At 45.3% G+C, this 21870-nt stretch overlaps 1 protein-coding gene across 1 annotated transcript; it reads left to right on the plus strand.

Annotated features, from left to right (window-relative positions):
• RNASEH1 (ribonuclease H1) lies at positions 1-19295 on the plus strand. The gene is made up of 8 exons (XM_056125335.1): positions 1-203; positions 1663-1778; positions 4433-4597; positions 10714-10813; positions 11695-11749; positions 15811-15895; positions 16422-16546; positions 18579-19295. The coding sequence occupies exons 1-8, from the start codon at positions 73-75 to the stop codon at positions 18663-18665; spliced, it is 864 nt and encodes a 287-aa protein (XP_055981310.1). The 5' UTR covers positions 1-72; the 3' UTR covers positions 18666-19295.
• The last annotated feature ends 2575 nt before the right edge of the window (positions 19296-21870 follow it).

Raw genomic sequence — 21870 nt, forward strand, 5'->3', positions numbered from 1 at the left:
CGGGCTCGGTGTGCGCGGCCCCGCGACCCGCGTGCCGCGATGCTGGCCGGCGCCCCGCGGGCGTGGTGAGCGATGAGCAGGCTGCTCCGCCTGGCGCACGCAATCACCTGGTCCGCCCTGCGCCGCCGGGGTCGCGGCCACGCCGTGCTCGGCATGTTTTACGCCGTGCGGCGAGGCCGCCAGACCGGGGTCTTCCAGACCTGGTGAGTCCGGCCCCCGCTCCCTGCTGCGCAAAGGACTGACGAATGCGACCCCCAGAGGATACCTTGCCTTCCTTGTGTTTAGACGGAAACGCCGGGAATGGAGCGATGGGACAGCCGATAAGGTGCTGGCCTTGCTGGCGGCGGACCCGGGTTTGATCCCTGGCATCCTGAGCACTGCCAGCAGGCATCTCTTGAGTGTAAAGCCAGGAGTAAATTCCGAGCAACACTTGGGTGCCCCCCAATAAACCCAAACAGAGCCCCCCCACCCAAGGAAACTTCTTGATTTAGATTCCTGTATCAGGTTTTTGGTTTTGTTTCCTGACTTAATGAGCAGCACATGTGGGTGTCCTGCATTCAGCCCCGCACCCTGGAGTCCTACAAGCTCCTCTGGGAGTGACTTTCCCCCAACTCCCCCCAGTACCTCTGTCTGTCTCTCTCTGTCTTTGGACTACACTTCGAAGTGCTCAGGACTTCGTCCTGGCTCTATATTCTGATCATTTCTAGTGAGGCTCAAGGGATCATACATGGTGATGGAGAAGTTAAGTCTGGGTCTCTTGCATGCAAGGCAAGTTTCCCACAGGCTGTACTATTGCTCTGGCTCCAAGGGAATCTCCTTTTGGGTCTAGTTACCATGGTCAAGAAGTTCGTGGAGTTAGTGATCAGTGTAGACCTTGCACCCAGATTTTCTCACTGCTGCCTCATGGTTCAGGCTTTATCAATGGTATGTGTGTGCACTGGTCTAGGGAGACAGCTTTGATGCTGAGCAAGAAGCATCCCAGAAACTGACTAGCCCTCTGCCTGAATTTAAACATTTAATAGGACCCTTTTTCAAAGCCCCCCCCACCCCAATTCTAGTATGCATTGAATGTAGGGAAAGCCTTAGGGTGCTGTTGTCTCTCTTATACTTTGCAGATGACAAGGTGAAAATTTAAAAATGCGAGATAGAATTTCAGAGATGGTAAGGCGTGACTGGAGCTATAGTATAATGGGTAGGGTGTTTGCCTTGCACATAGCTGACCTGGGTTCGATCCCCAGCATCCCATATAGTCCCCAAGCACCACCAGGAGTAATTACATTTTTTTTTCCTTTTTGGGTCACACCCAACAATGCACAGGGGTTATTCCTGGCTCTGCACTCGAGAATCACTCCTGGCGGTGCTCAGGGGACCATATGGGATGTTGGGAATCAAACCCGGGTTGGCCACATGCAAGGCAAACACTCTCCCTGCTGGGCTATTGCTCCAGCCCGAGGAGTAATTTCTGAGTGCAGCGAAGAGTAACCCTTGAGTATCTCTGGGTGTGCCCCAAAAAGAAAAAAAAAAAGTAGTAGGTGGGGCACATTGCCTTCCATGAACTGATAGCCCACCTTTCTTGCACTATTTCCACCCCGAGAAAAGAATGACTTCAAAGGGGGATACTTGGAATGGTGAGCACCAAAGTAACAGTGCACTCTGTTTCAGGAATGAATGTAGAGTCCAGGTGGACCGGTTTCCAGCTGCCAGATTTAAGAAGTTTGCCACAGAAGAGGAGGCCTGGGCCTTTGTCAGAAACTCTGGGAGCCCTGATGGTGCAGAAGGTAGTCACGATTCTCATCGCTGGTCTTCTAACCTTTCAGAGCTGTTCACATCTCAGCTGTTCACTTGATCTTTCTGCCTGTCCACTAAGCAGATAGAGAAGATATGGTTGATTCCATTTTCCCTTTATATAAATCAGGAAACACGCCGGAAGCAGTTGATTTTGTGGTTCCTGTCAGAGAAAGTTTTAGAGAGGCCAGTGCGTTAGCTCAGTAGAATGAGCACATGCTTTGCATGCAGGATGGCAGGGATTGATCCTAGGACCCCCTGCTGTTTTCCTCTACCAGGAGTGATCCCTGAGCATAGAGCTGGGAGTAGCCCCTGACAAGTGGATGTGGCCAAAAGGTTTAGAGTTCATCTGGGACTCAGATCTTCTCTTGTATGCCATGTCCTCACTGTACTTAATTCCCTCTTTTGAAAAATACTCACACAATGGGCCAGAGTGCTGAAAGCCCAAGGATCTCCACTGCACTAAGGAATCTCTGTTGGTGGTTCTTGGGGGTCCAAATGGGATGCCGCCGATCAAACCTGGGGCCGCCATGTGCAAAGCAAACGCCCTACCTACTGTACCATCACTCCAGCCCAACTGAGTCAGCTTCATTTAAGCGTCACTGTTTCCCACAGTGCCAGATACCACCTCCTTGGGGGTACTTAACCAGTCCAGAGGTCAGTAGTATCCTCTGAAATTGGGTGGTTTTCTGTTTGTTCACTGAAGGTAGATTCCAGGGCGGCACTGAGTGATTCCCCCCCCCCCAAAAAAAAAGGGGGCCATAGTAAGGAATAGTAAGTTACATAAATTTGGGGATCTATTTCTTTTTATTTTGGGGGCAGGAGTCCATACCCAGTGGTGCCCAGGAGCTGCTCCTGGTTCAATGGTTGAGTCACTCCCCTTGGTGCATCAAGTATGAAACAAGGCCTCCCTACCTGTAAGACATGCAATCCTCTCATCTGAGTCTCCCTGGCCTCCTGGCAACTTCTGTTTAAAAACACTTCTTTGAGCTCTCCGAGATGCTCGAGCTTTGAGTAGCTGCTCCTTTGGGGTTTCATTGCAGTTGTGGATAAAGCAGGACTCAGGGAGAAGCAGGTCATGCTAGGAGTGTACCCTAGAAGGCTGGTTTCTGGTTTCTCACTCTTCATCCTGTGATTCCCGTACTCTCCCTCTCCCTGATAGATCTGTTGCCACTGGTGACCTGGTAAATTGGGGAACAAGGGACTTAGACTCAGAGAAAGAGGGCTGCCACCTCTGCTGGTCCCATCTCGGTCACCAGTATGCAGGTACATGCCCAGCTCTGGTCAGTGCAGGTAAAATCTTCTCTGAGCACCTATACAATATGGACACCCATATCCTGCCCCACGAGGCAACTGTCGTACTGCATCACAGTCCATTTGCTCTGCTTAACGTGGGAGATGACTCCTGGCACCCAATTTCTTGGACAGCTGTGGACTCAAGTGGAGTGAGGAATTGCTCTTGGCAGGAAAGTGAGTCCTAACCTGGACACAGGTATTTTGGGTTTATTGCCTTCGCTTACAGAAGAAAAAAATAATTTCAGGAGGTGGCAAAATAGTGGAGCAAGATAGGTTTTATTGAATGAAGCTCAGAAAGATGATAGGGGAGAGAAAGAGAGTATGTTCAAGAGAGAACACAGGCTTCTCCAGAGTGGAAAAAGCAAGCAAAGAGACAAACCGGGGAGATAGAGGACAGGAGCAAGTACTCAGTGGTTTTCAGGAGGAACTTTTATACAATTCTTCTAAATGGGTTTTTCCTGGAGTTTTGAGTACATAGAAATTAATCCAGTTATATGTTATTGGAAAGCCTTGAACTGTTGGTCTTTTTATTGTTGGGTTTTTTGTTTATTTGGTTGGTTGGTTTTGCACCATAACCAGTCATACTAAGGACCAGGGATTAAACTCTGGATTAAAAACCCTGGCTGGATGTCCTGCAAGGCAACCCCCCCAACCCCCACAGTATTAGATTAGCGCTCTGGTGATTTTTATATAATCTCATCTTTAATAGCTTGTGCTATTCTTGATTTTTTATTATGTATTTTTTTGTAGCTTTTTTCTGAGAGGTCCATTTAGATGGGGCCTTAGGTTTCTATAACTGGATGGTGCCTCAGTTTTTTCTTTCCAGTTAGTTTAGGGTTTGCATGTCACAGATGTGGTCTTCATTGCCTTTGGGCTATTTAGGGCTGGGCAATCTCTTTAAAGTTTGATTGTTACTTAAAAGCTCATTACCTGGGCACCCCACCCTACCAGTCTACTTGCAATAGCTTCCCATTGTTCTTACTTTTGTGGAGCTTGTCATGAATAATTTAGAATATTTTCACCAGACAATAAAGTCTGAGATGATGTACACAGTCTTTATGGTGCTTGCTCTTTTAGGCACCCTATAATAAAGGATATTTAAACTTTATTCAGTGGGTAGGGCATTTGCCTTGCATGCAGTAGACCCCAGTTAGATCCCAGCATCACACATAGTCCCCTAACCACTCCCAGGAACAATTCCTAAGCCAGGAGTAAGCCCTGAGTACTGGGTGTTACCCAGTTCCCCCAGAACAAAACAGAACCTGATTAAACAGTGTTAAGTAACTTTCTGGAGTCCTTGAATTCTTAATGAATTCCTTATTGTGTTCATTGTCTGGATTCTGTCTTTCAGGGCAGAAAAATGAACCTGTGCAACAGTCACCAGTGAAATCAAACAAGCGACTTCATGAGTGCCTGAAGAAAGCTGAAGATGAAAGCGCAGAGCCCTGTGCAAAGCTTGTAAAACAGAACACAGACTCAGTGCCAGTGATTGACAAAAGCGCTTTTTCTTACATGGGTACTTATCTTAGATTTTTAAAGTTTTATTATAATCATGGACATAGATGTATAAAAATGTTTCCAACTTAATAGATAGATTTAACAACCTCATTCTTATCAAAAAAGTCATTTAAAAATTTAAAAGTCTTTACAGTTGCTGCTTTGTGATTGGTCAGATGTAGCACTGTCGTCTTGTTCATCAAGAGAGCACCAGTAACGTCTCCATTGCGAGACTTGTTGTTACTGTTTTTGGCATATCAAATACGCCACGGGGAGCTTGCCAGGCTCTGCTGTGTGGGCAAGATATTCTTGGTAGCTTGCCGGGCTCTCTGAGAGGGACAGAGGAATCGAACCCGGGTCAGCCGCATGCAAGGCAAATGTGCTATTGACTGTGTTATCGCTCTGGTCCAGTCAGATGGTCACTGTCACTGTCACTGTCCTCCCGTCATTCATCGATTTGCTTGAGCGGGCCCAGTAACGTCTCCATCGTGAGACTTGTTGTCACTGTGTTTGGCATATCGAATACATCATGGGGAGCTTGCCAGGCTTTGCCATGTGGGCGAGATACTCTCAGTAGCTTACTGGGCTCTCTGAGAGGGGCGGAGGAATCGAACTTGGGTTGGCCATGTTGGCCACGTGCAAGGCAAACACCCTACCGCTGTGCTATCACTCCAGCCAGGTCAGATGGTAAAGAATTATTATTTTGTTGTTGTGTCTTGTTTTGGGTGTTCACAACTGGCAGAGCTCTGGGATTACTTCTACCTCTCTGCACAGCAGTCACTACTGGTGGGGCTCACGAGACCATATGGGATGCTGTGAATCGAATCCAGGTGCCCTGAATTGGCTGCATATAAGACAGGTGTCCAGCCTGCTGTACTATCACTCTGGCCCTGGTGAAGAATTATTAAGATACTGGACTTTGGGACCAGAGAGAGGATACAGTGGGTAAGGCTGTTGCCTTGCATGCAGCCAACTCAGGTTCGGTCCATAGCACCCCATGTGGTCCCTAGAGCCTGCCAGGAGTGATTTCTGGGTGCAGAGCTGGGATTTTCCTCTGAGCACAGCCAGGAGTAGCCCCCAAATGAACAAACAAAAGAGACGGCATTAGCAAGTAAACCTTAAGATAACCTCAAATGATGCTGCAATATTTTGTATTATAAGAGAAATTGTAAAAGAAAAAGAGAAAATGCAAAGAGTCAGAATCTTCTATTACGAAAGGACTTAGGCAGGCACATTTCCATTCTGGGGTCACCTACATCTCAACTGGGGGGTGTGTAATTCCTTTAATTTCATTTTCTAGGATACCCTTGCCTCTCTCCCCTTAGGAGAGAAGCCCAGGTTCTCACGAAAATAATTGCTTTCTCTCTCCTAGATAAAACTATTTTACTTTAAAAAAAAAAAAAAGCCCTTGACGGAGCTTTTTATTGATTAGCGCCTGATTCTAGTCTTTCAATTAAGTCTGCAACACATACACAATCTTCCCTCATCCTGAGAAGCAAAACAGTTATGAATTTTTCTTCTACCGTTAGCTTCAGGAATCATTCCTATTTTTTTTCTGGAAACAGAAATTTTACTTTGTGTTAGGAATACCATTACCCAACTCTTGAAAACATAAGACCATTTCCGTTTTCCTTCTCCCAGACCTTCACGCTTTGGGGCAGAAGAACCACAGAAGGGTAGTTCACACTGAAATTTTATTGTTGCCAGAAACAAATTTGGAATTTTTAAAATAGATGATTTTAAAATAGAATTAAGGGACAATACACCTTTCATTTAAAGTCTTTCCAGACTGGGGGCCTGAGAGAGAGTATAGCGGGTAGAGCACTTGACTTGCATGCGAATGACCTGGGTTCTATACCCAGCACCCCACGTATACATGTTCCCCACGCCTGTTGGGAGTGGTGCTCCCTAAACACCACCAAAGTATGGCGCCAAAACTTTTTAAAAAAAAATATGCAGACAAAAAAGTCTTTCTAGACTTAAAATTGGTTTTTATATGCATTTTTTAAAAGATTTTTTAATTGAATTACTGTGAAATAGACCCTTATAAAACTGTTCATGATTAGGTTTCAGTCATATAGTGTTACAGCACCCATCCCTTCACCAGTGTCCCCAGTTTCCTTCCCATCACCTACCTCCCCCACAACCCGCCTACCTCTACCTCTATGGTAGACACCTCTCTGTCTCTGTCTCTGTCTCTGTCTCTCTCTGTCTCTGTCTCTCTCTCCCTCTCTCCCCCCAGTCCCTCCCTCCATGTCCCCCTCCCTCTCTCTGCCTCCTTCTGGGTATAGGGTTTGCAATATAAATACTGAAAGGTTGTCATGTATATCCCTTTACCTACTTTTGACACTCAGTTCTTGTCCCACATGATCATTTCCAACTATTATTGTCATACTGATCCCTTCTTTATCTTACCTACCCTCTGCCCCACACACATTTGTGGTGGATTGCAACCATGGACCAGTCTCCTAGCCCCTATTTTCCCTGGCCTTTGATATTAGTCTTCTACTATATATTCTTTTATATACCACAAGTTAACATAATCATTCTATGTCTGTCCCTCTCCTTCTGACACATTTCAGTCAGCATGATACTCTCCATGTCCATCCATTTATAGGCAAATTTCATGACTTCATTTTTCCTAACAGCTGCGTAATATTCCGTTGTGTAGATGTGCCATAGTTCCTTTATCTAGTCATCTGTTCCCGGGCACTCAGGTTGTTTCCATGTTCTAGCTATGGTGAACAGTGCTGCGATGAACATAGGAGTGCAGATGACATTTCAAATACGGTGTGTTTTTGGGCCCCCGGGGTATATAACCCAGAAGTAATGCTAGGTCAAATGGGAGCTCAATTTTTAGTTTTTTGAAGAATGTCCGTATTGTTTTCTCAAAAGGCTGGACCAGTCAACATTCCCACCAGCCATGAATGAGAGTCCCTTTCTACCCACATCCATGCGAACATGGGTTATTCATATTCTTTTGGATGTGTGCCAGTCTCTGTGGTGTGAGATGATGTATCATTGTTGTTTTGATTTTCATCTCCCTGATTAGTGATGAAGAGTAGTTTTTCGTGTACTTTTTGGCTATTCAGATTTCTTTGAGGAAGTTTCTGCTCATTTCTTCTCCCCATTACTTGATGGGTTTTGACTTTTTTTCTATGTGCATTTTTATCTGTTTATTTTAGTTTTCCTACTCTGTCATTCAACCCCTAGGAAATGATTCCTATTTAGCGATTTAAGACTATGCTAATTTTATTTATTTATTTATTTATGGATAAGGGAGTGAGTTGGATCACACCTGGCAATGCTCAGGTCTTACTCATGGCTCTGAACTCAGAGATCACTCCTGGTGGGGCTCTGGGGACCATATGGGATACTGGGGGTTAAACCTGGGTTGGCCATGTGCAAGGTATGTACCTTACCTTCTGTGCCATCTCCAGCTTTTTGTCATTTACATGTATGAACAAAAAATTAGAACCACTGTATATGTTTTTTTAATATTAAGTTGTATATTTATAGATTCGGATTTTTGCCATAAAGTTGTTTTTGTTTTTGTGTTTTGGGGACACACTTAAAAGTGTTCAGAGCTATTCCATGCTCTTTGTTCAAGGTTACCCCCAGCGGTGCTCAGTGGACCATGTGGTTCCGGGGCTCAAACCAGGGCCTCCCACATGCAAAGCTTAACCCCAGCCCTTGGAGATGTCTCTCCGGGCCCAGGAGAAACCATTTTATAGTTTTATTCAAGAGACACCAGTAGAAAATGGGTTTGCTAGCTCTATCAACATCAGTATAAATCAATTTTTTTTTCTTTTTGGGTCACACCTGGTGATGCTCAGGGGTTACTCCTGGCTCTGCACTCAGGAATCACTTCTGGCAGTGCTTGGGGGACCATATGGGATGCTGGGAACCAAACCTGGGTTGGCTGCGTGCAAGGCAAACACCCTACCTGCTATACTATTGCTCCACCCCGCAGTTAGATTTTTTTTAAGTGTCCTCAATTTGGTTATTTTTTCCATAAAATCACTTAATCACTTAATCACTTAACTTCCCGTTAGTCGTCGATTTGCTCGAGCGGGCGCCAGTAACGTCTCCATTTGTCCCTGTCGCGTGCTAGTGTAGCCCAATGGCATCTCTTCGCTCCGGGAACATGGAGGGCCTCAAACCGATCGTTCATGATCTTGACAAAGAAGTCTGACCATCTGGTAGGTGGGCGGCCACGCGGTCTCTTGACATCCCGTGGAATCCAATCAGTAACAGCTCTAGTCCAACGGTCGTCTTTAAATCTCATTACGTGACCAGCCCATCTGATTTTCGACACCTTGGCAAAAGAGACAGCGTCCCTGATCCTTGATCGTCGACGGATGTCAGAACTCCGGATTCGTTCTCTCATTTGAGTGAAACGTGATATTCCAAGCATAGCTCTTTCTATTCTTCTTTGGGAGACCTGAATGGCGTTCTCATCTTGTTTGCGTAGGGCCCAGGTCTCTGAGGCATATGTTAATGCAGGAAGAACAGTGGAATCAAAGAGATGTGCCCGGAGCCGGAGGTTCTTCGTCCTCTTAGCTATTTCTTCGACGTTCTTGAAGGCGTTCCAAGCCGCTCTCTTCCTCCTGCGCAGCTCGGGTGCCAGGTCATTTGTCATGTTGACCTCTCGACCTAGGTACACATAGCTGTTGCATTCGGAGATGGTCGTTCCATTGAGAGCGAATGGGGCGTCAGGAACAAGGCTGTTTCTCATAAACATTGTCTTCGTAAGATTCAGCTGTAGTCCTACCTTTCCACACTCACGGTTAAAGTCGGCCAGCATTTGTGCCGCTTGGCTGATGTTTGGTGTTATTAAAACAATGTCATCAGCAAAGCGGAGGTGGTGTAGTTGCCGACCATCTATCTTCACTCCCATTCCTTCCCATTCCAGTCGTCGCATGATGTTCTCGAGGGTGGCACTGAAGAGTTTTGGTGAAATGGTATCACCCTGCCGCACCCCTCTCTTGACATCAACGATCACTTCTTTGTAGAATGGTGAGATCCTGGTAGTGAATCCGCAATACAGCTCACGGAGGATCCTGATGTATTGGGCTTGAATGCCTTTGATTCTGTTGAGACGGAAGCGGTCATTGAAGCCCTAGCCAATCAGGGCATTCCATAAAATCAAAGCAAGTATTTGTGGACTGATTGGTCATTGAGCTGTTTCCAGTGTGCCGAGGGTTTCTTGAGGCACCATTGCACGGAGCACAGCACATTACTGGGTACTCTGCCTTAAGGCGGAGTCGGAAGCATGAGGAGGATGGCAGCTGTCTTGAGATTCAAGGCCAGCACAGACGAGGGTCCTCACCCAGCGCGCAGGTCCCCAGGCCCCCAGCCTTGCTCCAGTGAGGCACGTGCTCCCCCACCTGTGATGTCCATCCACCCCCTCTGACTGAGGCCTCCCACCGAGGTCGCACTCCCACTCTCTGCCTGGCAGCCTGCTCTCCCGTCAGACTGCTGGAGGTAGCCTCTGACCAGTCCCTTTCCACTTTGTTCTCTGTAACTTGGCTGTATGGAACAGCCTGTGTCTTGGAGAGAAGCAGGATCACAGTTTATTAGGGGTTAATATATTTAAAAAAAAAAATAAAGTGAGGTCACCATTTGCCAGAGGACTCGGCTGTCTAGTGGCCAGGCCCCTCATGCCCAGGCACTGCTGGCAGCAGGAGTAGCTGACACCATTCTCTGACCTCAGTTAGGGGAAAGGGGTATAAGCAGCAGTTCTTACTGCAGCATATTTCTAGATTTCAAGCAATGGCTTTCACTTCCCTATAACGCATTAATGCTGTTTTCTGAGACAGAAAGCTTGCGCAGCATTGTAAGATACCCTCTTGGTTTAACATGTTAATTCAGGCCCAGAGAGATAGTACAGTGGGTAGGTGCTTGCCTGGCATGCAGCCGACCAGGGTTCTATCCCCAGCTCCCCATTAGGTCCCCTGAGCACTGTCAGGAGTAATCTCTGAGTGCAGAGCCAGGAATAAGGTCTAAGCACTGCCAGGGTGGTCCAAGGCCAAAGCTAAAGAAAGTGCTGATTCAGTCGTAGAAGTTTTTTTTGGTGAGTGCGAGCTTTTAGTCCTACGGTCCGATAGGACTCACCAGGTTTCTCTGTCACAGGAGATTTTGTCGTCGTCTATACGGATGGCTGCTGCTCCAGCAACGGGCGGAAGCGGGCACGGGCAGGAATCGGCGTTTACTGGGGACCTGGCCATCCTCTGTAAGTCAAACTAAACTGGGTTTCTGAAGCTTCAGATAGAACCAGTCTGAACTTGTGGAAAAATGAGACAGGACTTGCTTTTTTTTTTTTTTTTTTTTTTTTGGCTTATTTATTTGGGAGCCACATCCAGTGATGCTTAGGTCTTACTCTGGATCTGTACTTGGATCACTTCTGGTGTCTAGGGATGGTAGGGATCAAACTTGCACCAGCCGCATTCAAAGCTAACACCCGACTTGGTTCCGGCCTGATAGCTATGTTCTTAACAATGGACAGTGCTTTCTGCCTTTGTAGGATTTTTCCAACAAAGTGACCCGACTGCCCTTTGACAGCCTTACTCATCCTGGGAAATGGTCTTGGCAAGGATATACCACGGGCAGGTCACCACACTCAGATCCCATCCTACCCCCATGCCTCTCCTGAAGATGCAAACAGAGTGAGCCCCTTGTTTTTTTGCACAGCATAAATTGTGATTTTACATCTCTGGCTGACCCCTGAGTATGAAGTTTGCCCCTGATAATCCAGAAGTACAAGAGAGATGGCCCACTGAGAAGTAGCCACGCCTCAATTCTGAGCTTTGCTCTCTGGTGCCCACAGCTTTTGATAGAGGCAGTTAACAGTTAATGTAAACTGCTCAGTAATAGTATCATATTTCTCTTTGAGCTTTATGGTCTAACAGATTTCTTTTCCATCACATTTGGTGGGGAACACACATGATAGTGTGGGGGGTGGAGGAGCAGGTTTGATTTTTATTTGTTTTGTTTAATTTTTAAAGGCAATATTTTGGAATGCTGCTTTCATATTTGAAATAAAATTAGAAATAAGCCTGTTATTAGAGTCATTGAGATTAGCTTTATAACTTTATCTCTTTGTTTTGGAACCAGAAATGTAGGCATTAGGCTTCCTGGTCGACAGACAAACCAAAGAGCGGAAATTCATGTAAGTTATCTGATATATTTTTCCACTAACACTTAAATTTGTAACTTTTTTTTTTTGGTTTGGGGGCCATAGTTGGGGGTCTCAGGGCTTACCCCTGGTTCTATGCTCAGGGATCACTCTTGTAGATTTATCACTTTTAAACAGTGGATATCAACATTTCAGTGAACTTTTTACTTAGAATTGAGAGGGCCACGGAGATTGTAGAGTGGGTAGGGTGCTTACCTTGCGTGTGCCCAACCCCGGTTTGATCCCTGACATCCCATATGGGACCCCAAGCTCTGCCAGGAGTGATTCCTGAGCACAGAGCCAGGCATAACCCCTGAGCGTCTCTGGCTGTGGCCCAAAACCAAGCAAAAAAAAAAAAAAATTCTGAGTTCAGAAACTTAGTTTGGACATGGTAACAATTCTTTTTTTTTTTTTAATTGAATCATCATGAGCTAAAGTTACAAAGCTTTCATCTTTGAGTTTCAGTCATACAATGATCAAACACCCATCTCTCCACCAGTGCACATTTTCCACCACCAGTATCCCCAGTATCCCTCCCCCACCCTCACTCGTACCCCTGCCTCTGTGGCAGACAATTTCCCCCATACTCTCTTTCTACTTTTGAGCATTATGGTTTGCTATACAGATACTGAGAGGCTTTCACATTTGGTCCTTTATCTACTTCATCACACATCTCCCATCCCGAACTATCCTACCAACCATCATTGACTTAGTGATCCCTTCTCTATCCCAGCTGCCTTCTCCCCCAGCTCATGAGGCCAGCTTCCAACCATGGAGCAATATTCCTGGCCCTGTCACTGTCCTTGGGTGTCAATTTCATATTATTATATATTCCACAAATGAGTGCAGTCATTCTATGTCTGTCCCTCTCTTTCTGACTCATTTCACTTAGCATGACACTCTCTATCACCATACACTTAAAAGCAAATTTCATGACTTCATCTTTCCTAACAGTTGTATAGTATTTCTTTGTGTAGATGTACCAAAGTTTCTTTAACCAGTTGTCTATTCTCGGGCACTTGGGTTACTCCCAGATTTTGGCTATTGTGAACAGTGCTGCAATGAACGTACAGGTGCAGATGTCATTTCTACTGTGCTTTTTTGAACCTTTGGGATATATTCCCAGAAGTTGTATTGCGGGGTCATATGGAAGCTCGATTTCTAGTTTTTGAAGGAATGCTCATATTGTTTTCCAGAAAGGCTGGACCAGTCGGCATTCCCATCAACAGTGAAAGGGAGTCCCTTTCTCCCCACACCCGTACCAACACTGGTTGTTCTTGTTCTTTTTGATGTGTGCCAGTCTCTGTGGTGTGAGATGATATCTCATTGTTTTGATTTGCATCTCCATGATGATCAGCAATGTGGAGCATATTTTCATGTGCCTTTTGGCCATTTGTATTCCTTTTCAGAGGAAGCTTCTGTTCTTTTCTTTACCCCATTTTTTGATGGGAGTGGAGGATTTTTCTTGTACAATTCTAGTTTTTTCTTGTACAATTCTTGTATATCCTGGCTATTAATCCCTTATCAAATGGGTATTGGATAAATATTCTTTCCCATTCCGTGGGTTTTCTCTGTATTTTGGTCACTGTTTCCTTCGAGGTGCAGAAACTTCTTAGTTTAATGTAGTCCCATTCGTTTATGTTTATTTCCACTTGCTTGGTCAGTGGTGTGTCATCCTTAAAGATGCTTTTAACTTCAATGTCATGTGAGTTCTGCCTACATTTTCCTCAATGTACCTTATGGATTCAGGTCTGATATTGAGGTCTTTAATCCACTTTGACCTGACTTTTGTGCCTGGCTTTAGAGATCAGAGTTCATTATTTTTGCAGGTAGCTGTCCAGTTTTCCCAGCACCACTTGTTGAAGAGACTTTTCTTGTTTCACTTCACATTTAAGTGATCGTATACTTGAGAGTCTGTGACAGAATATTCAACTCTGTTCCATTGGTCTGTGGGTGTATTTCTAGTCCAATACCCTGCTGTTTTAATTACTACTGCTTTGCTAGGTAATGCCACCCATCTTCTTTTTCCCAAGAATTGCTTTAGCTATTCTTGAAGGTTTATTGTTCCATATGAATTTCAGGAGTGTTTTGTCTATTTCTTTGAAGAATGTCATGGGTATCGTAAAGTCTGTATAGTGCTTTGGGGAGTATTGCCATTTTGATTATATTAATTCTCCCTATCCATGAGCAGGGGTTATGTCTCCATTTCTTAGTGTCCGCTCTTATTTCTTGAAGTAGTGTTTTGTAGTTTTCTTTATATAGGTCCTTCACCTCTTTAGTTAAGCTGATTCCGAGGTACTTTGATTTTCTGAGGCACTATTGTGAACAGGATTTTTTTTTTTAATACCCCTTTCTTCTCTTTCATTGTTTGTATATAGAAAAGCCATGGACTCTTGGGTGTTGATTTTGTAGCCTGCCACTGTACTATACACACCTATTGTTTCTAGGAGCTTTTTTGTAGAGTCTCTAGGACTTTCTTAGTATCATATCGTCACGAACAGTGATAGCTTGATCTCTTCCTTTCCTATCTTTATGCCTTTGATATCTTTTTCTTACCTAACTGCTATGATAAGAAATTCCAGTACTATATTGAATAGGAGTGGCAAGAGTGGGCAACCTTGTCTTGTCCCCCATCTTAGAGGGAAGGCTTTTAGTTTCTCCCCATTGATAATGATGCTTGCCATCGGCTTGTGGTAGTTGCCTTTGACTATAGTGAGGAAAGTCCCTTCATTGCCCATTTTGCTGAGAGTTTTCATCATAAATGGATGCTGGATCTTGTCAAATACTTTCTCTGCAACTATTGATATGAGCATTTTTTTTTCCTTTTATTGATATGGTGGATTTTGTTGATTGACTTGTGAATGTTAAACCATCCTTGTATCCCCTGGATGAATCCTACCTGGTCATGGTGTATGATCTTTTCAATGAGTTGTTGGATTCTCTTTGCTAGGATTTTGTTGAGGATCTTGGCGTCTGTGTTCATCAGGGATATCGGCCTGTAATTCTCTTTCATTGTGGTATCTCTGTCTGCTTTTGGTATCAGGGTGATATTTGCTTCATAGAAACTGTTTGGAAGTGTTTCTCATTCTTCAATTTCGTGGAAAAGCTTAAAAAGGATCGGGAGTAAGTCCTCGTTAAAGATTTGGAAGAATTCACTAGTGAATTCATCTGGGCCAGGACTTTTGTTTTTGGGGAGACTTTTTTATTACTGTTTCAATTTCCTCGATGGTAAAAGGTTTGTTCAGGTACTCCAGGTCTTCTTGGTTCAGCCTCAGGAGGCTATAAAAATTCAGGAATTTATCCATTTCCTTGAGATTTTCTTGTTTCGTGGCATAAAGATTCTCAAAGTAATCGCTGATGATCCTGATTTCTGTAGTTTCTGTTGTGATGTCCCCCTTTTCATTTCTGATTCTGTTTATTAAGATTTTCTCTCTCCCTTTGTGAGGGTAACAATTCTAAAAGATAAGTTATTTTTTTTTTAGAAAAACATGTTTATCTAAAACATACGACTATACAGGAAAACTGTATATGAGAATGATTTCCACCAAAAGTGTAGTCACTGTTGCTAGCACAAGAAAGAAGGTAGAGTGGCTTGTTCTTCACGCCTGTTTTCTCCCTTGAACTCAGATCTCGCTTGTCTTTGTTCCTTTGCTTGTGTATTTCTACTAGAGTACCCTGTGTTCTCTTTTAAACATGTACTTTCTCTTCCCTCACATCTTTCTAAATAAGTTTTGATAAAAACGATCTTGCTTCACCAAAAATCAAGAAAAGAAGGAAGAAGTAAATTTTGACGTAACGTAAAATATCAGTAATGTGGAAAGTTAAAAGGTTTCTGGGGCTAGAGCGATAGCACAGCGGGTAGGGCGTTTGCCTTGCACGCAGCCAACATGGCCGACAGAGGTTTGATTCCCAGCACCCCATATGGTTCCCTGAGCACCGCCAGGAGCAATTCCTGAGTGCATGAGTCAGGAGTAACCCCTGAGCATCGCCGGGTGTGACCCAAAAAGAAAAAAAAAAAAGGTTTCTGTAGCATGACATCAACTTGTTTCTTCAAGGCAGCCTGCAAAGCCATCGAACAAGCGAAGGCTCAAAACATCCGCAAGCTGGTTCTGTACACAGACAGTATGTTTACTATAAATGGTACGTGTCACATTCTACGCCTGGTGCCTTTCAAGCCTATATGGGGAGATGAGAGGGGAATTTCCTTCCCTGGTGAGAAGGATTCTACCGGGGCAGGACCCAAACGGAAAATGGGGATAACATTTGTTGTGTCATTAAGGCAAGAGATGAAGATTTCACAGTAGCTTGCCTGGTGTATTATTTGCCACATAAGCAGTCCTTTATGATGAGGCAGCCAGATATGTCTCTGCTCTTATGACCCTTTGCGTCTAAGCAAGTTAAGTAACAGCTCCTTTGGGAAATAGTGTGTATAAGAGACTGGCGCTGGGAGTTGCAGAGGAAGAGGTGTGTTATGTTGAGAACTCTCAGTGTTGCGCATGTTCAAGGGACAAGATGGGGAGTCTTTCAGGTCTGTGCCCGCACTCAGGACAGGACCCAGGTAAAGAAATTTCAAGTTCCAAAAGCTTCTTAGAGTATAAGTGGGAGTGGGAGTGGGAGGGGACAAGACTCAGAATTTGGGGTCAGTTGATCGGTGAATTTCTTCTAGGCATCACTAACTGGGTCAAAGGCTGGAAGGAAAATGGATGGAAAACAAGCACAGGGAAAGAGGTGATCAACAAGGAGGACTTTGTGCGGCTGGAGAAACTCACTCAGGACATGGACATTCAGTGGGTGAGTTTTATCTACCAGCCCTCGCTTATGGCTGTGAAGGGACAAATGATCTAAGTGATGATCTAAGTGACTGGAAGGTTGAATGTGTTTTTCACGTGACCCCGTGAGAAGTTGGAGTAACAGCTCCCATCAGTGTGCATCAGTGCGAATTTGACACTGTTGGTCACATGTGTGTGACTGCTGTGTACTGACAGTCCTGGTGTGTGTCCTTGCGAGTGTTCTGTGTTCTGTGTTGTCTTTGGACTGTCTCTTCATGTCTTGACAGGCACGTCTCACCAGTATTAGGTGACTTGAAGTGTGACTTGGGGTATGAGTTGGGGTTACAGTGTTACTAAAATCAGGTCCAGAGAGAGAGAGTACAGCGGCTTTGTTCCTTGTCTCACATGCAGCTGTCTCTGGTTCAGTGCCCAATAGCACATATGGTCCATTGCCCATTGCCAGGATAGATCCCTGAGCAGAAAACCTAGAGGAAGCCCTGAGCACAAATAGGTGTGCCCTTTCATAAAAACAAAAATCCCCACAAATTTATAATGCAGCTTATTCAGAATGATGTCATATTTTATTTTTATTTAATTTTTATTTTTTAATTTTTGGGTCACATTCAGCGATGCTCAGGGGTTACACCTGGATCTGCACTCAGGGATCACCCCTGGTGATGCTCAAGGGACCACATGGGATACTGGGAATCGAACTCGGGTCGGCTGCGTGCAAGGCAAATGCCCTACCCGCTGTGCTATCACTCCAGCTCCTGATGTCATATTTTAATACCTTTGAGACAGAATTTCAAAAACATGGGTATATTTTTCTTAAATGACTTTTATTGCACTTGCTCTTCAAGCCCATGTTTTCCCTTGAACTCTTATTTTACTTGCTGATTTCTTTGCTTGCTTGTTTCCACTCCAGAAAAGCCTTGTTTTCTCTCAAACGTGTACTTCTCCCCCTCTCTCCCCTCACATCTCTCTAAATGAGTGTCAGTAAAAACTTTCTTCAAAAAAATAAAAAGCACTTATTAGCACTTTTGCTTCATTACAGAACAGGTTAAACTAGCACCATACTCATAACCCTGCTTTGCTCTCCTACCCCAGGATCGCCTGGTGGTTGGGCAATTTAACTTTTATATTTCCATTTTTAGGGAAAGGGAAAAAGGGGGAGGTTGGAGACCAGCAGTGGTTAAATCACATAAACACACCTCCTCTTTTTAAAAGCCACTTAAATAGAGTAAATTATGTGTTTCGTTTATGTCTCTTCTCTACCCATCCATCCTCCCTGGGTCTTGCCTGGCAAAGTGTGCTACATCCATCATTAGGTGGGAAAAGAAAGCAGTACAGATTGTGAACTAATTTGTGGAGAATCAAAATGGAATTTTTATCCCTTGCATAGATGTTTCTGGAATGGACTTTGGGCTGCTTAAAATTGTGTTGAGGAAGATGTCTCCGAAGAGGGACTTTCCATTGCTTGATCTCTACTGAAAAAGTTGATTCTCGGGGGGGGGGGCAAGCACCCAGTGATGCTCAGTGCTTGGAGGTTGCTCCTGACATGGTACCTGTGATGTCAGGAATCCAACACAGGTCTCCTGCATCCAAACCACACTCAGCTCTTTATTTATTTATTTATTATTTATTATTTGTTTATTTTGGCTTTTTGGGTCACACCTGGCACAGGGGTTACTCCTGGCTCTGCACTCAGGAATTACACCTGGCGGTAGCTCTGAGAACCATATCCGGGAATATGGTACGCCTGCTGGGAATCAAACCCGGGTCGGCCGCTTGCAAGGCAAATGTCCTACCCGCTGTGCTATCACTCCAGCTCCCACACACTCAGCTCTTTAACACAGTGACCCCAGCATGTGCACCCAGTGACTCACACTTGAATGTCATTAAATTAACAGCAATTGTAGCACAGCTTTAGTGTGGTAAGTTGTCTCTCTGGCCCTCAGTTGCTTTTTTTTTTTTTTTTAAGACTCAGGTTATAGTCATGTGCTACTGTGTAAAAGACTCATGATGACTAAAAGAAAAACTTTGTTTACAAACAGATGCATGTTCCTGGTCATTCGGGATTTGTGGGCAATGAAGAAGCTGACAGATTGGCAAGAGAAGGAGCTAAGCAATCCGAAGACTGAAGTAATCTGGTTTCTTGGAGAAACTTCAGCCAGTGGCTGTGTTTTGTTTCCTTTCCTTCCTGGGCGGAAAGATCCGGGTACAGATGGCCTATTGGCCACGACCGACTGACAGACACCACCTTCAAGCTAAGTCATCAAGGCAAAGTGGCATTCTGTGGTACCATATGCTAAAAAGTGGCAAAATGGATAATAAGTAAAATTTTCTTGAAACTTGAGGTTTATTTGAAATTTCAGCGATATCTTTTATTTGGTATACTTTTACTGCAAGTGTAAACATACATTTTTAGAACTTTGATTTAGTAATGAATAAAACAAATGGTCGAGAACTGCAGCACTCCTGAAGTCGTCAGAAAACTTTTCTTTGTTCCACATGTCCAGATGACATCTCCCAACTCGACTGATACGTGCCTGTACATGGATCAGTGCCCTGGGCAGATGTGGCCCCAGCCAGTGCCCTCTGCTGAGCAGAGAGGGTGTGGGCAGAGCCTCAGCTGGCCAAGGTGCTGGGCAAAGAGCAAACCCACAGAGAATGAGCTCAGGCTCCCGATTATCACATAGCAACAGGAAGAACTTTTAAGTACGAAAAAGTTGGGGGGTTTATTTTTGTTGAAAGTGCTCTATAAATGAATAAAATGTTTGGTATGCTAAGTAACTGTTGAATATTTATTTTTAAATTACCTTTTTGTCGTAATGTTCAGAAAATGAGACAAAGCAGATGTATAGTTTAATTGAAATACTTTTTTCTTCTTCTCCCATAAGACGAGTGAGTGTCTCCTTGTAATCACCATCCAGGCCAAGAAAGTGCCAGCCAGGTTTCTCTCCCATGCAAGTCCCTTCCTACCTCCCTTGCAAATGAAGCCCCTGCTTTTTGCTGTCAGTAAAGCTTGTGGCTGGGGAGATAGCTCACAAAGGCCTGGTGCATGTTGGGAAGCCTCGTGAGAGCTCGGGCACCTCATGATCCCTGAGCACTGCCAGGAGTGACTCCCAAGCCCTTTAGGACGCAACCAACAGCTGCAGACAGCCAACAGTGGCTCTCTGATTCTTGGGCACCATTTTCCCCCATCGCTCCATCAGGTGGGGCAAGGGCACAGGTTTACACTAGACTGGCACTATTGGCACCAACTGACCAACAGACTCAGGTCGGCACAGACTAGCGCAGGTTGGCACTAATGGGCTCATGAAAGTGACATGGGCTCCCTGGCCCTGACGGGTATGTGTTGGCTCCCCTCACTGATTGACACAGGTTGGCAAGGCTGACACCACTGGCACAGGTTGGAACTGACTGGTACAGTGGAAACCCATGACGAAGGTCACTCCCTGGCATAGGTTGGCACTCCCTGGCACTGACTGGCATTCCTAACTTGCCAACACAGCTCGGCATTCTTAACTTGGGGGTGGGCCAGAGCTCAGAGTTTTCCATTTTTTTCCCCTTTCCCTGACAATTGGGGTGCCAGGTACTTGGATTCCCTAGAGAAGTGGAGCCCAAACAGTGAGGGAACTGAATACTTTCCTCACCCGCATGGCGGAGGCCTGGGGTAGAAGCTTGGGGGGCAGCTGAGGCTCACTCCCACCGCGTCTGCTCCTTGGCTGCCATTTGGGTGTGTCCCCCGCGTTCATGCAGCTTATAACTTGTATTGTGCACCTCGACCCCATTTCCAGCACTGCCAAGGCCTGGGAGGTGGGGATCGGGGGAGGGGCAGTGGTGGTGGAGGCGGGAGCACAGGCGGCCCCAGCATCATAGTGGCATTATCGGGATCTAAAGCCGGACTGGGAGCTGGGAGGCCTTAGGTGAGATGAAATTGTCACCTCTCCTCAGAGCTGCTTGATTCCCTGCCTTTTCACCGAATTCACCCACAAAGCCTCCACTGTAGTTGAGTGGCTTGTATGGTACACTCCTGTTCTTGTCTCGGGCTGTCAAGGCAAAGCAGAGGACCAGAGACAGGATGGGCAATTTCAGCAGAAATAGGAAAGAGTATCACAGGCAAGAGCAGGAAGGCGAGGGAACGGAACATCCTTAAGTAGAAAGCCTGGGGAAAACGGAAAATCTCTTTTATATCTCAGCACTGACAGGCTAGATGGGAGACGGGCCGGAAGAGCAGGGTGCTTGAAAGGATAACCTTCTGTATATTCTGGTGCTTATTCCCGGGCCCATTTGCAGGGATTTTTTTTGGGGGGGGGGGGCGCGGAGGGGAGGAGCTCTTTAACCTCCCCCTGCTTGTTTTCCTCCTACCCCTATGTGGCTCTATCAAGTGGGCACCTGGGAATGTCACATGCCTCCTGGCTGGCAGCCCCGGCCACCTGGGCAGGTCCCTCTGGATGGATCCCTACCCCCTCCGCCCCCGCTTGCTCCCACCAGATGAGCCAGTCCCATAGCAATGAGGGACATGGGCCAACCTTGAAGAGGATTATGAGGTCTGTTTCTATTATAGCACTGTAGCACTGTCCTCCCTTTGTTCATCGATTTGCTCAAGCGGGCCTAGTAACGTCTCCATCCTGAGACTTGTTACTGTGTTTGGCATATCGAATACGTCATGGGTAGCCTGCCAGGCTTTGCCTTGCGGGCGAGATACTCTCGGAAGCTTGCCGGGATCTCCGAGAGGGACAGAGGAATTGAACTCAGGTTGGCTGGGTCAGCCATGTGCAAGGTAAACGCCCTACCCACTGTACTATCACTCCAGCCCGTTTCTTTTCTTTTTTTTTTTTTTTATAATTTATTGAATCACTGTGGGAAAAGTTACAGAGCTTTCAGGTTTAGGTCTCAGTCATGTAAATATCAAGCACATTTCCCTTTACCAATACTTACTTTTTACCACGAACCCCAATAGAATCCCACCTCCCACCCCCTCCCAATTCCTGTGAGGCAGATGAGTTCTAGTTAACACTCTATCTACTTTGACTAGATTCATTGTTTCGATAAAAGATGCATCATTATTATTTAGAGTGTACGACCCCCGCTCCCCCCCAGATCAGACATGCTGAAAAAGCGTTGTGACGTGATTTGCTTTCTACAGCACTCCAGCCCATTTCTACTAGTTTTTTTTTTTAATTTTATATAAGGAGAGAGAATTGAAAAGTCAATTGTGGCCAGCAGCTGTGTAGATTACAAGTGAAATACCTCCGTCCAACACGGCAGAAAAATCCGACTCTGTTCCACTCACCCTTCAGAGGAATCACACCAGCTAGCACTTAGACTGTGTTTCCCAAG

The sequence above is a fragment of the Sorex fumeus genome, unplaced genomic scaffold (genome assembly GCF_029834395.1).
Source record: "Sorex fumeus unplaced genomic scaffold, SorFum_2.1 ptg000006l, whole genome shotgun sequence".
NCBI lineage: Eukaryota > Metazoa > Chordata > Mammalia > Eulipotyphla > Soricidae > Sorex > Sorex fumeus.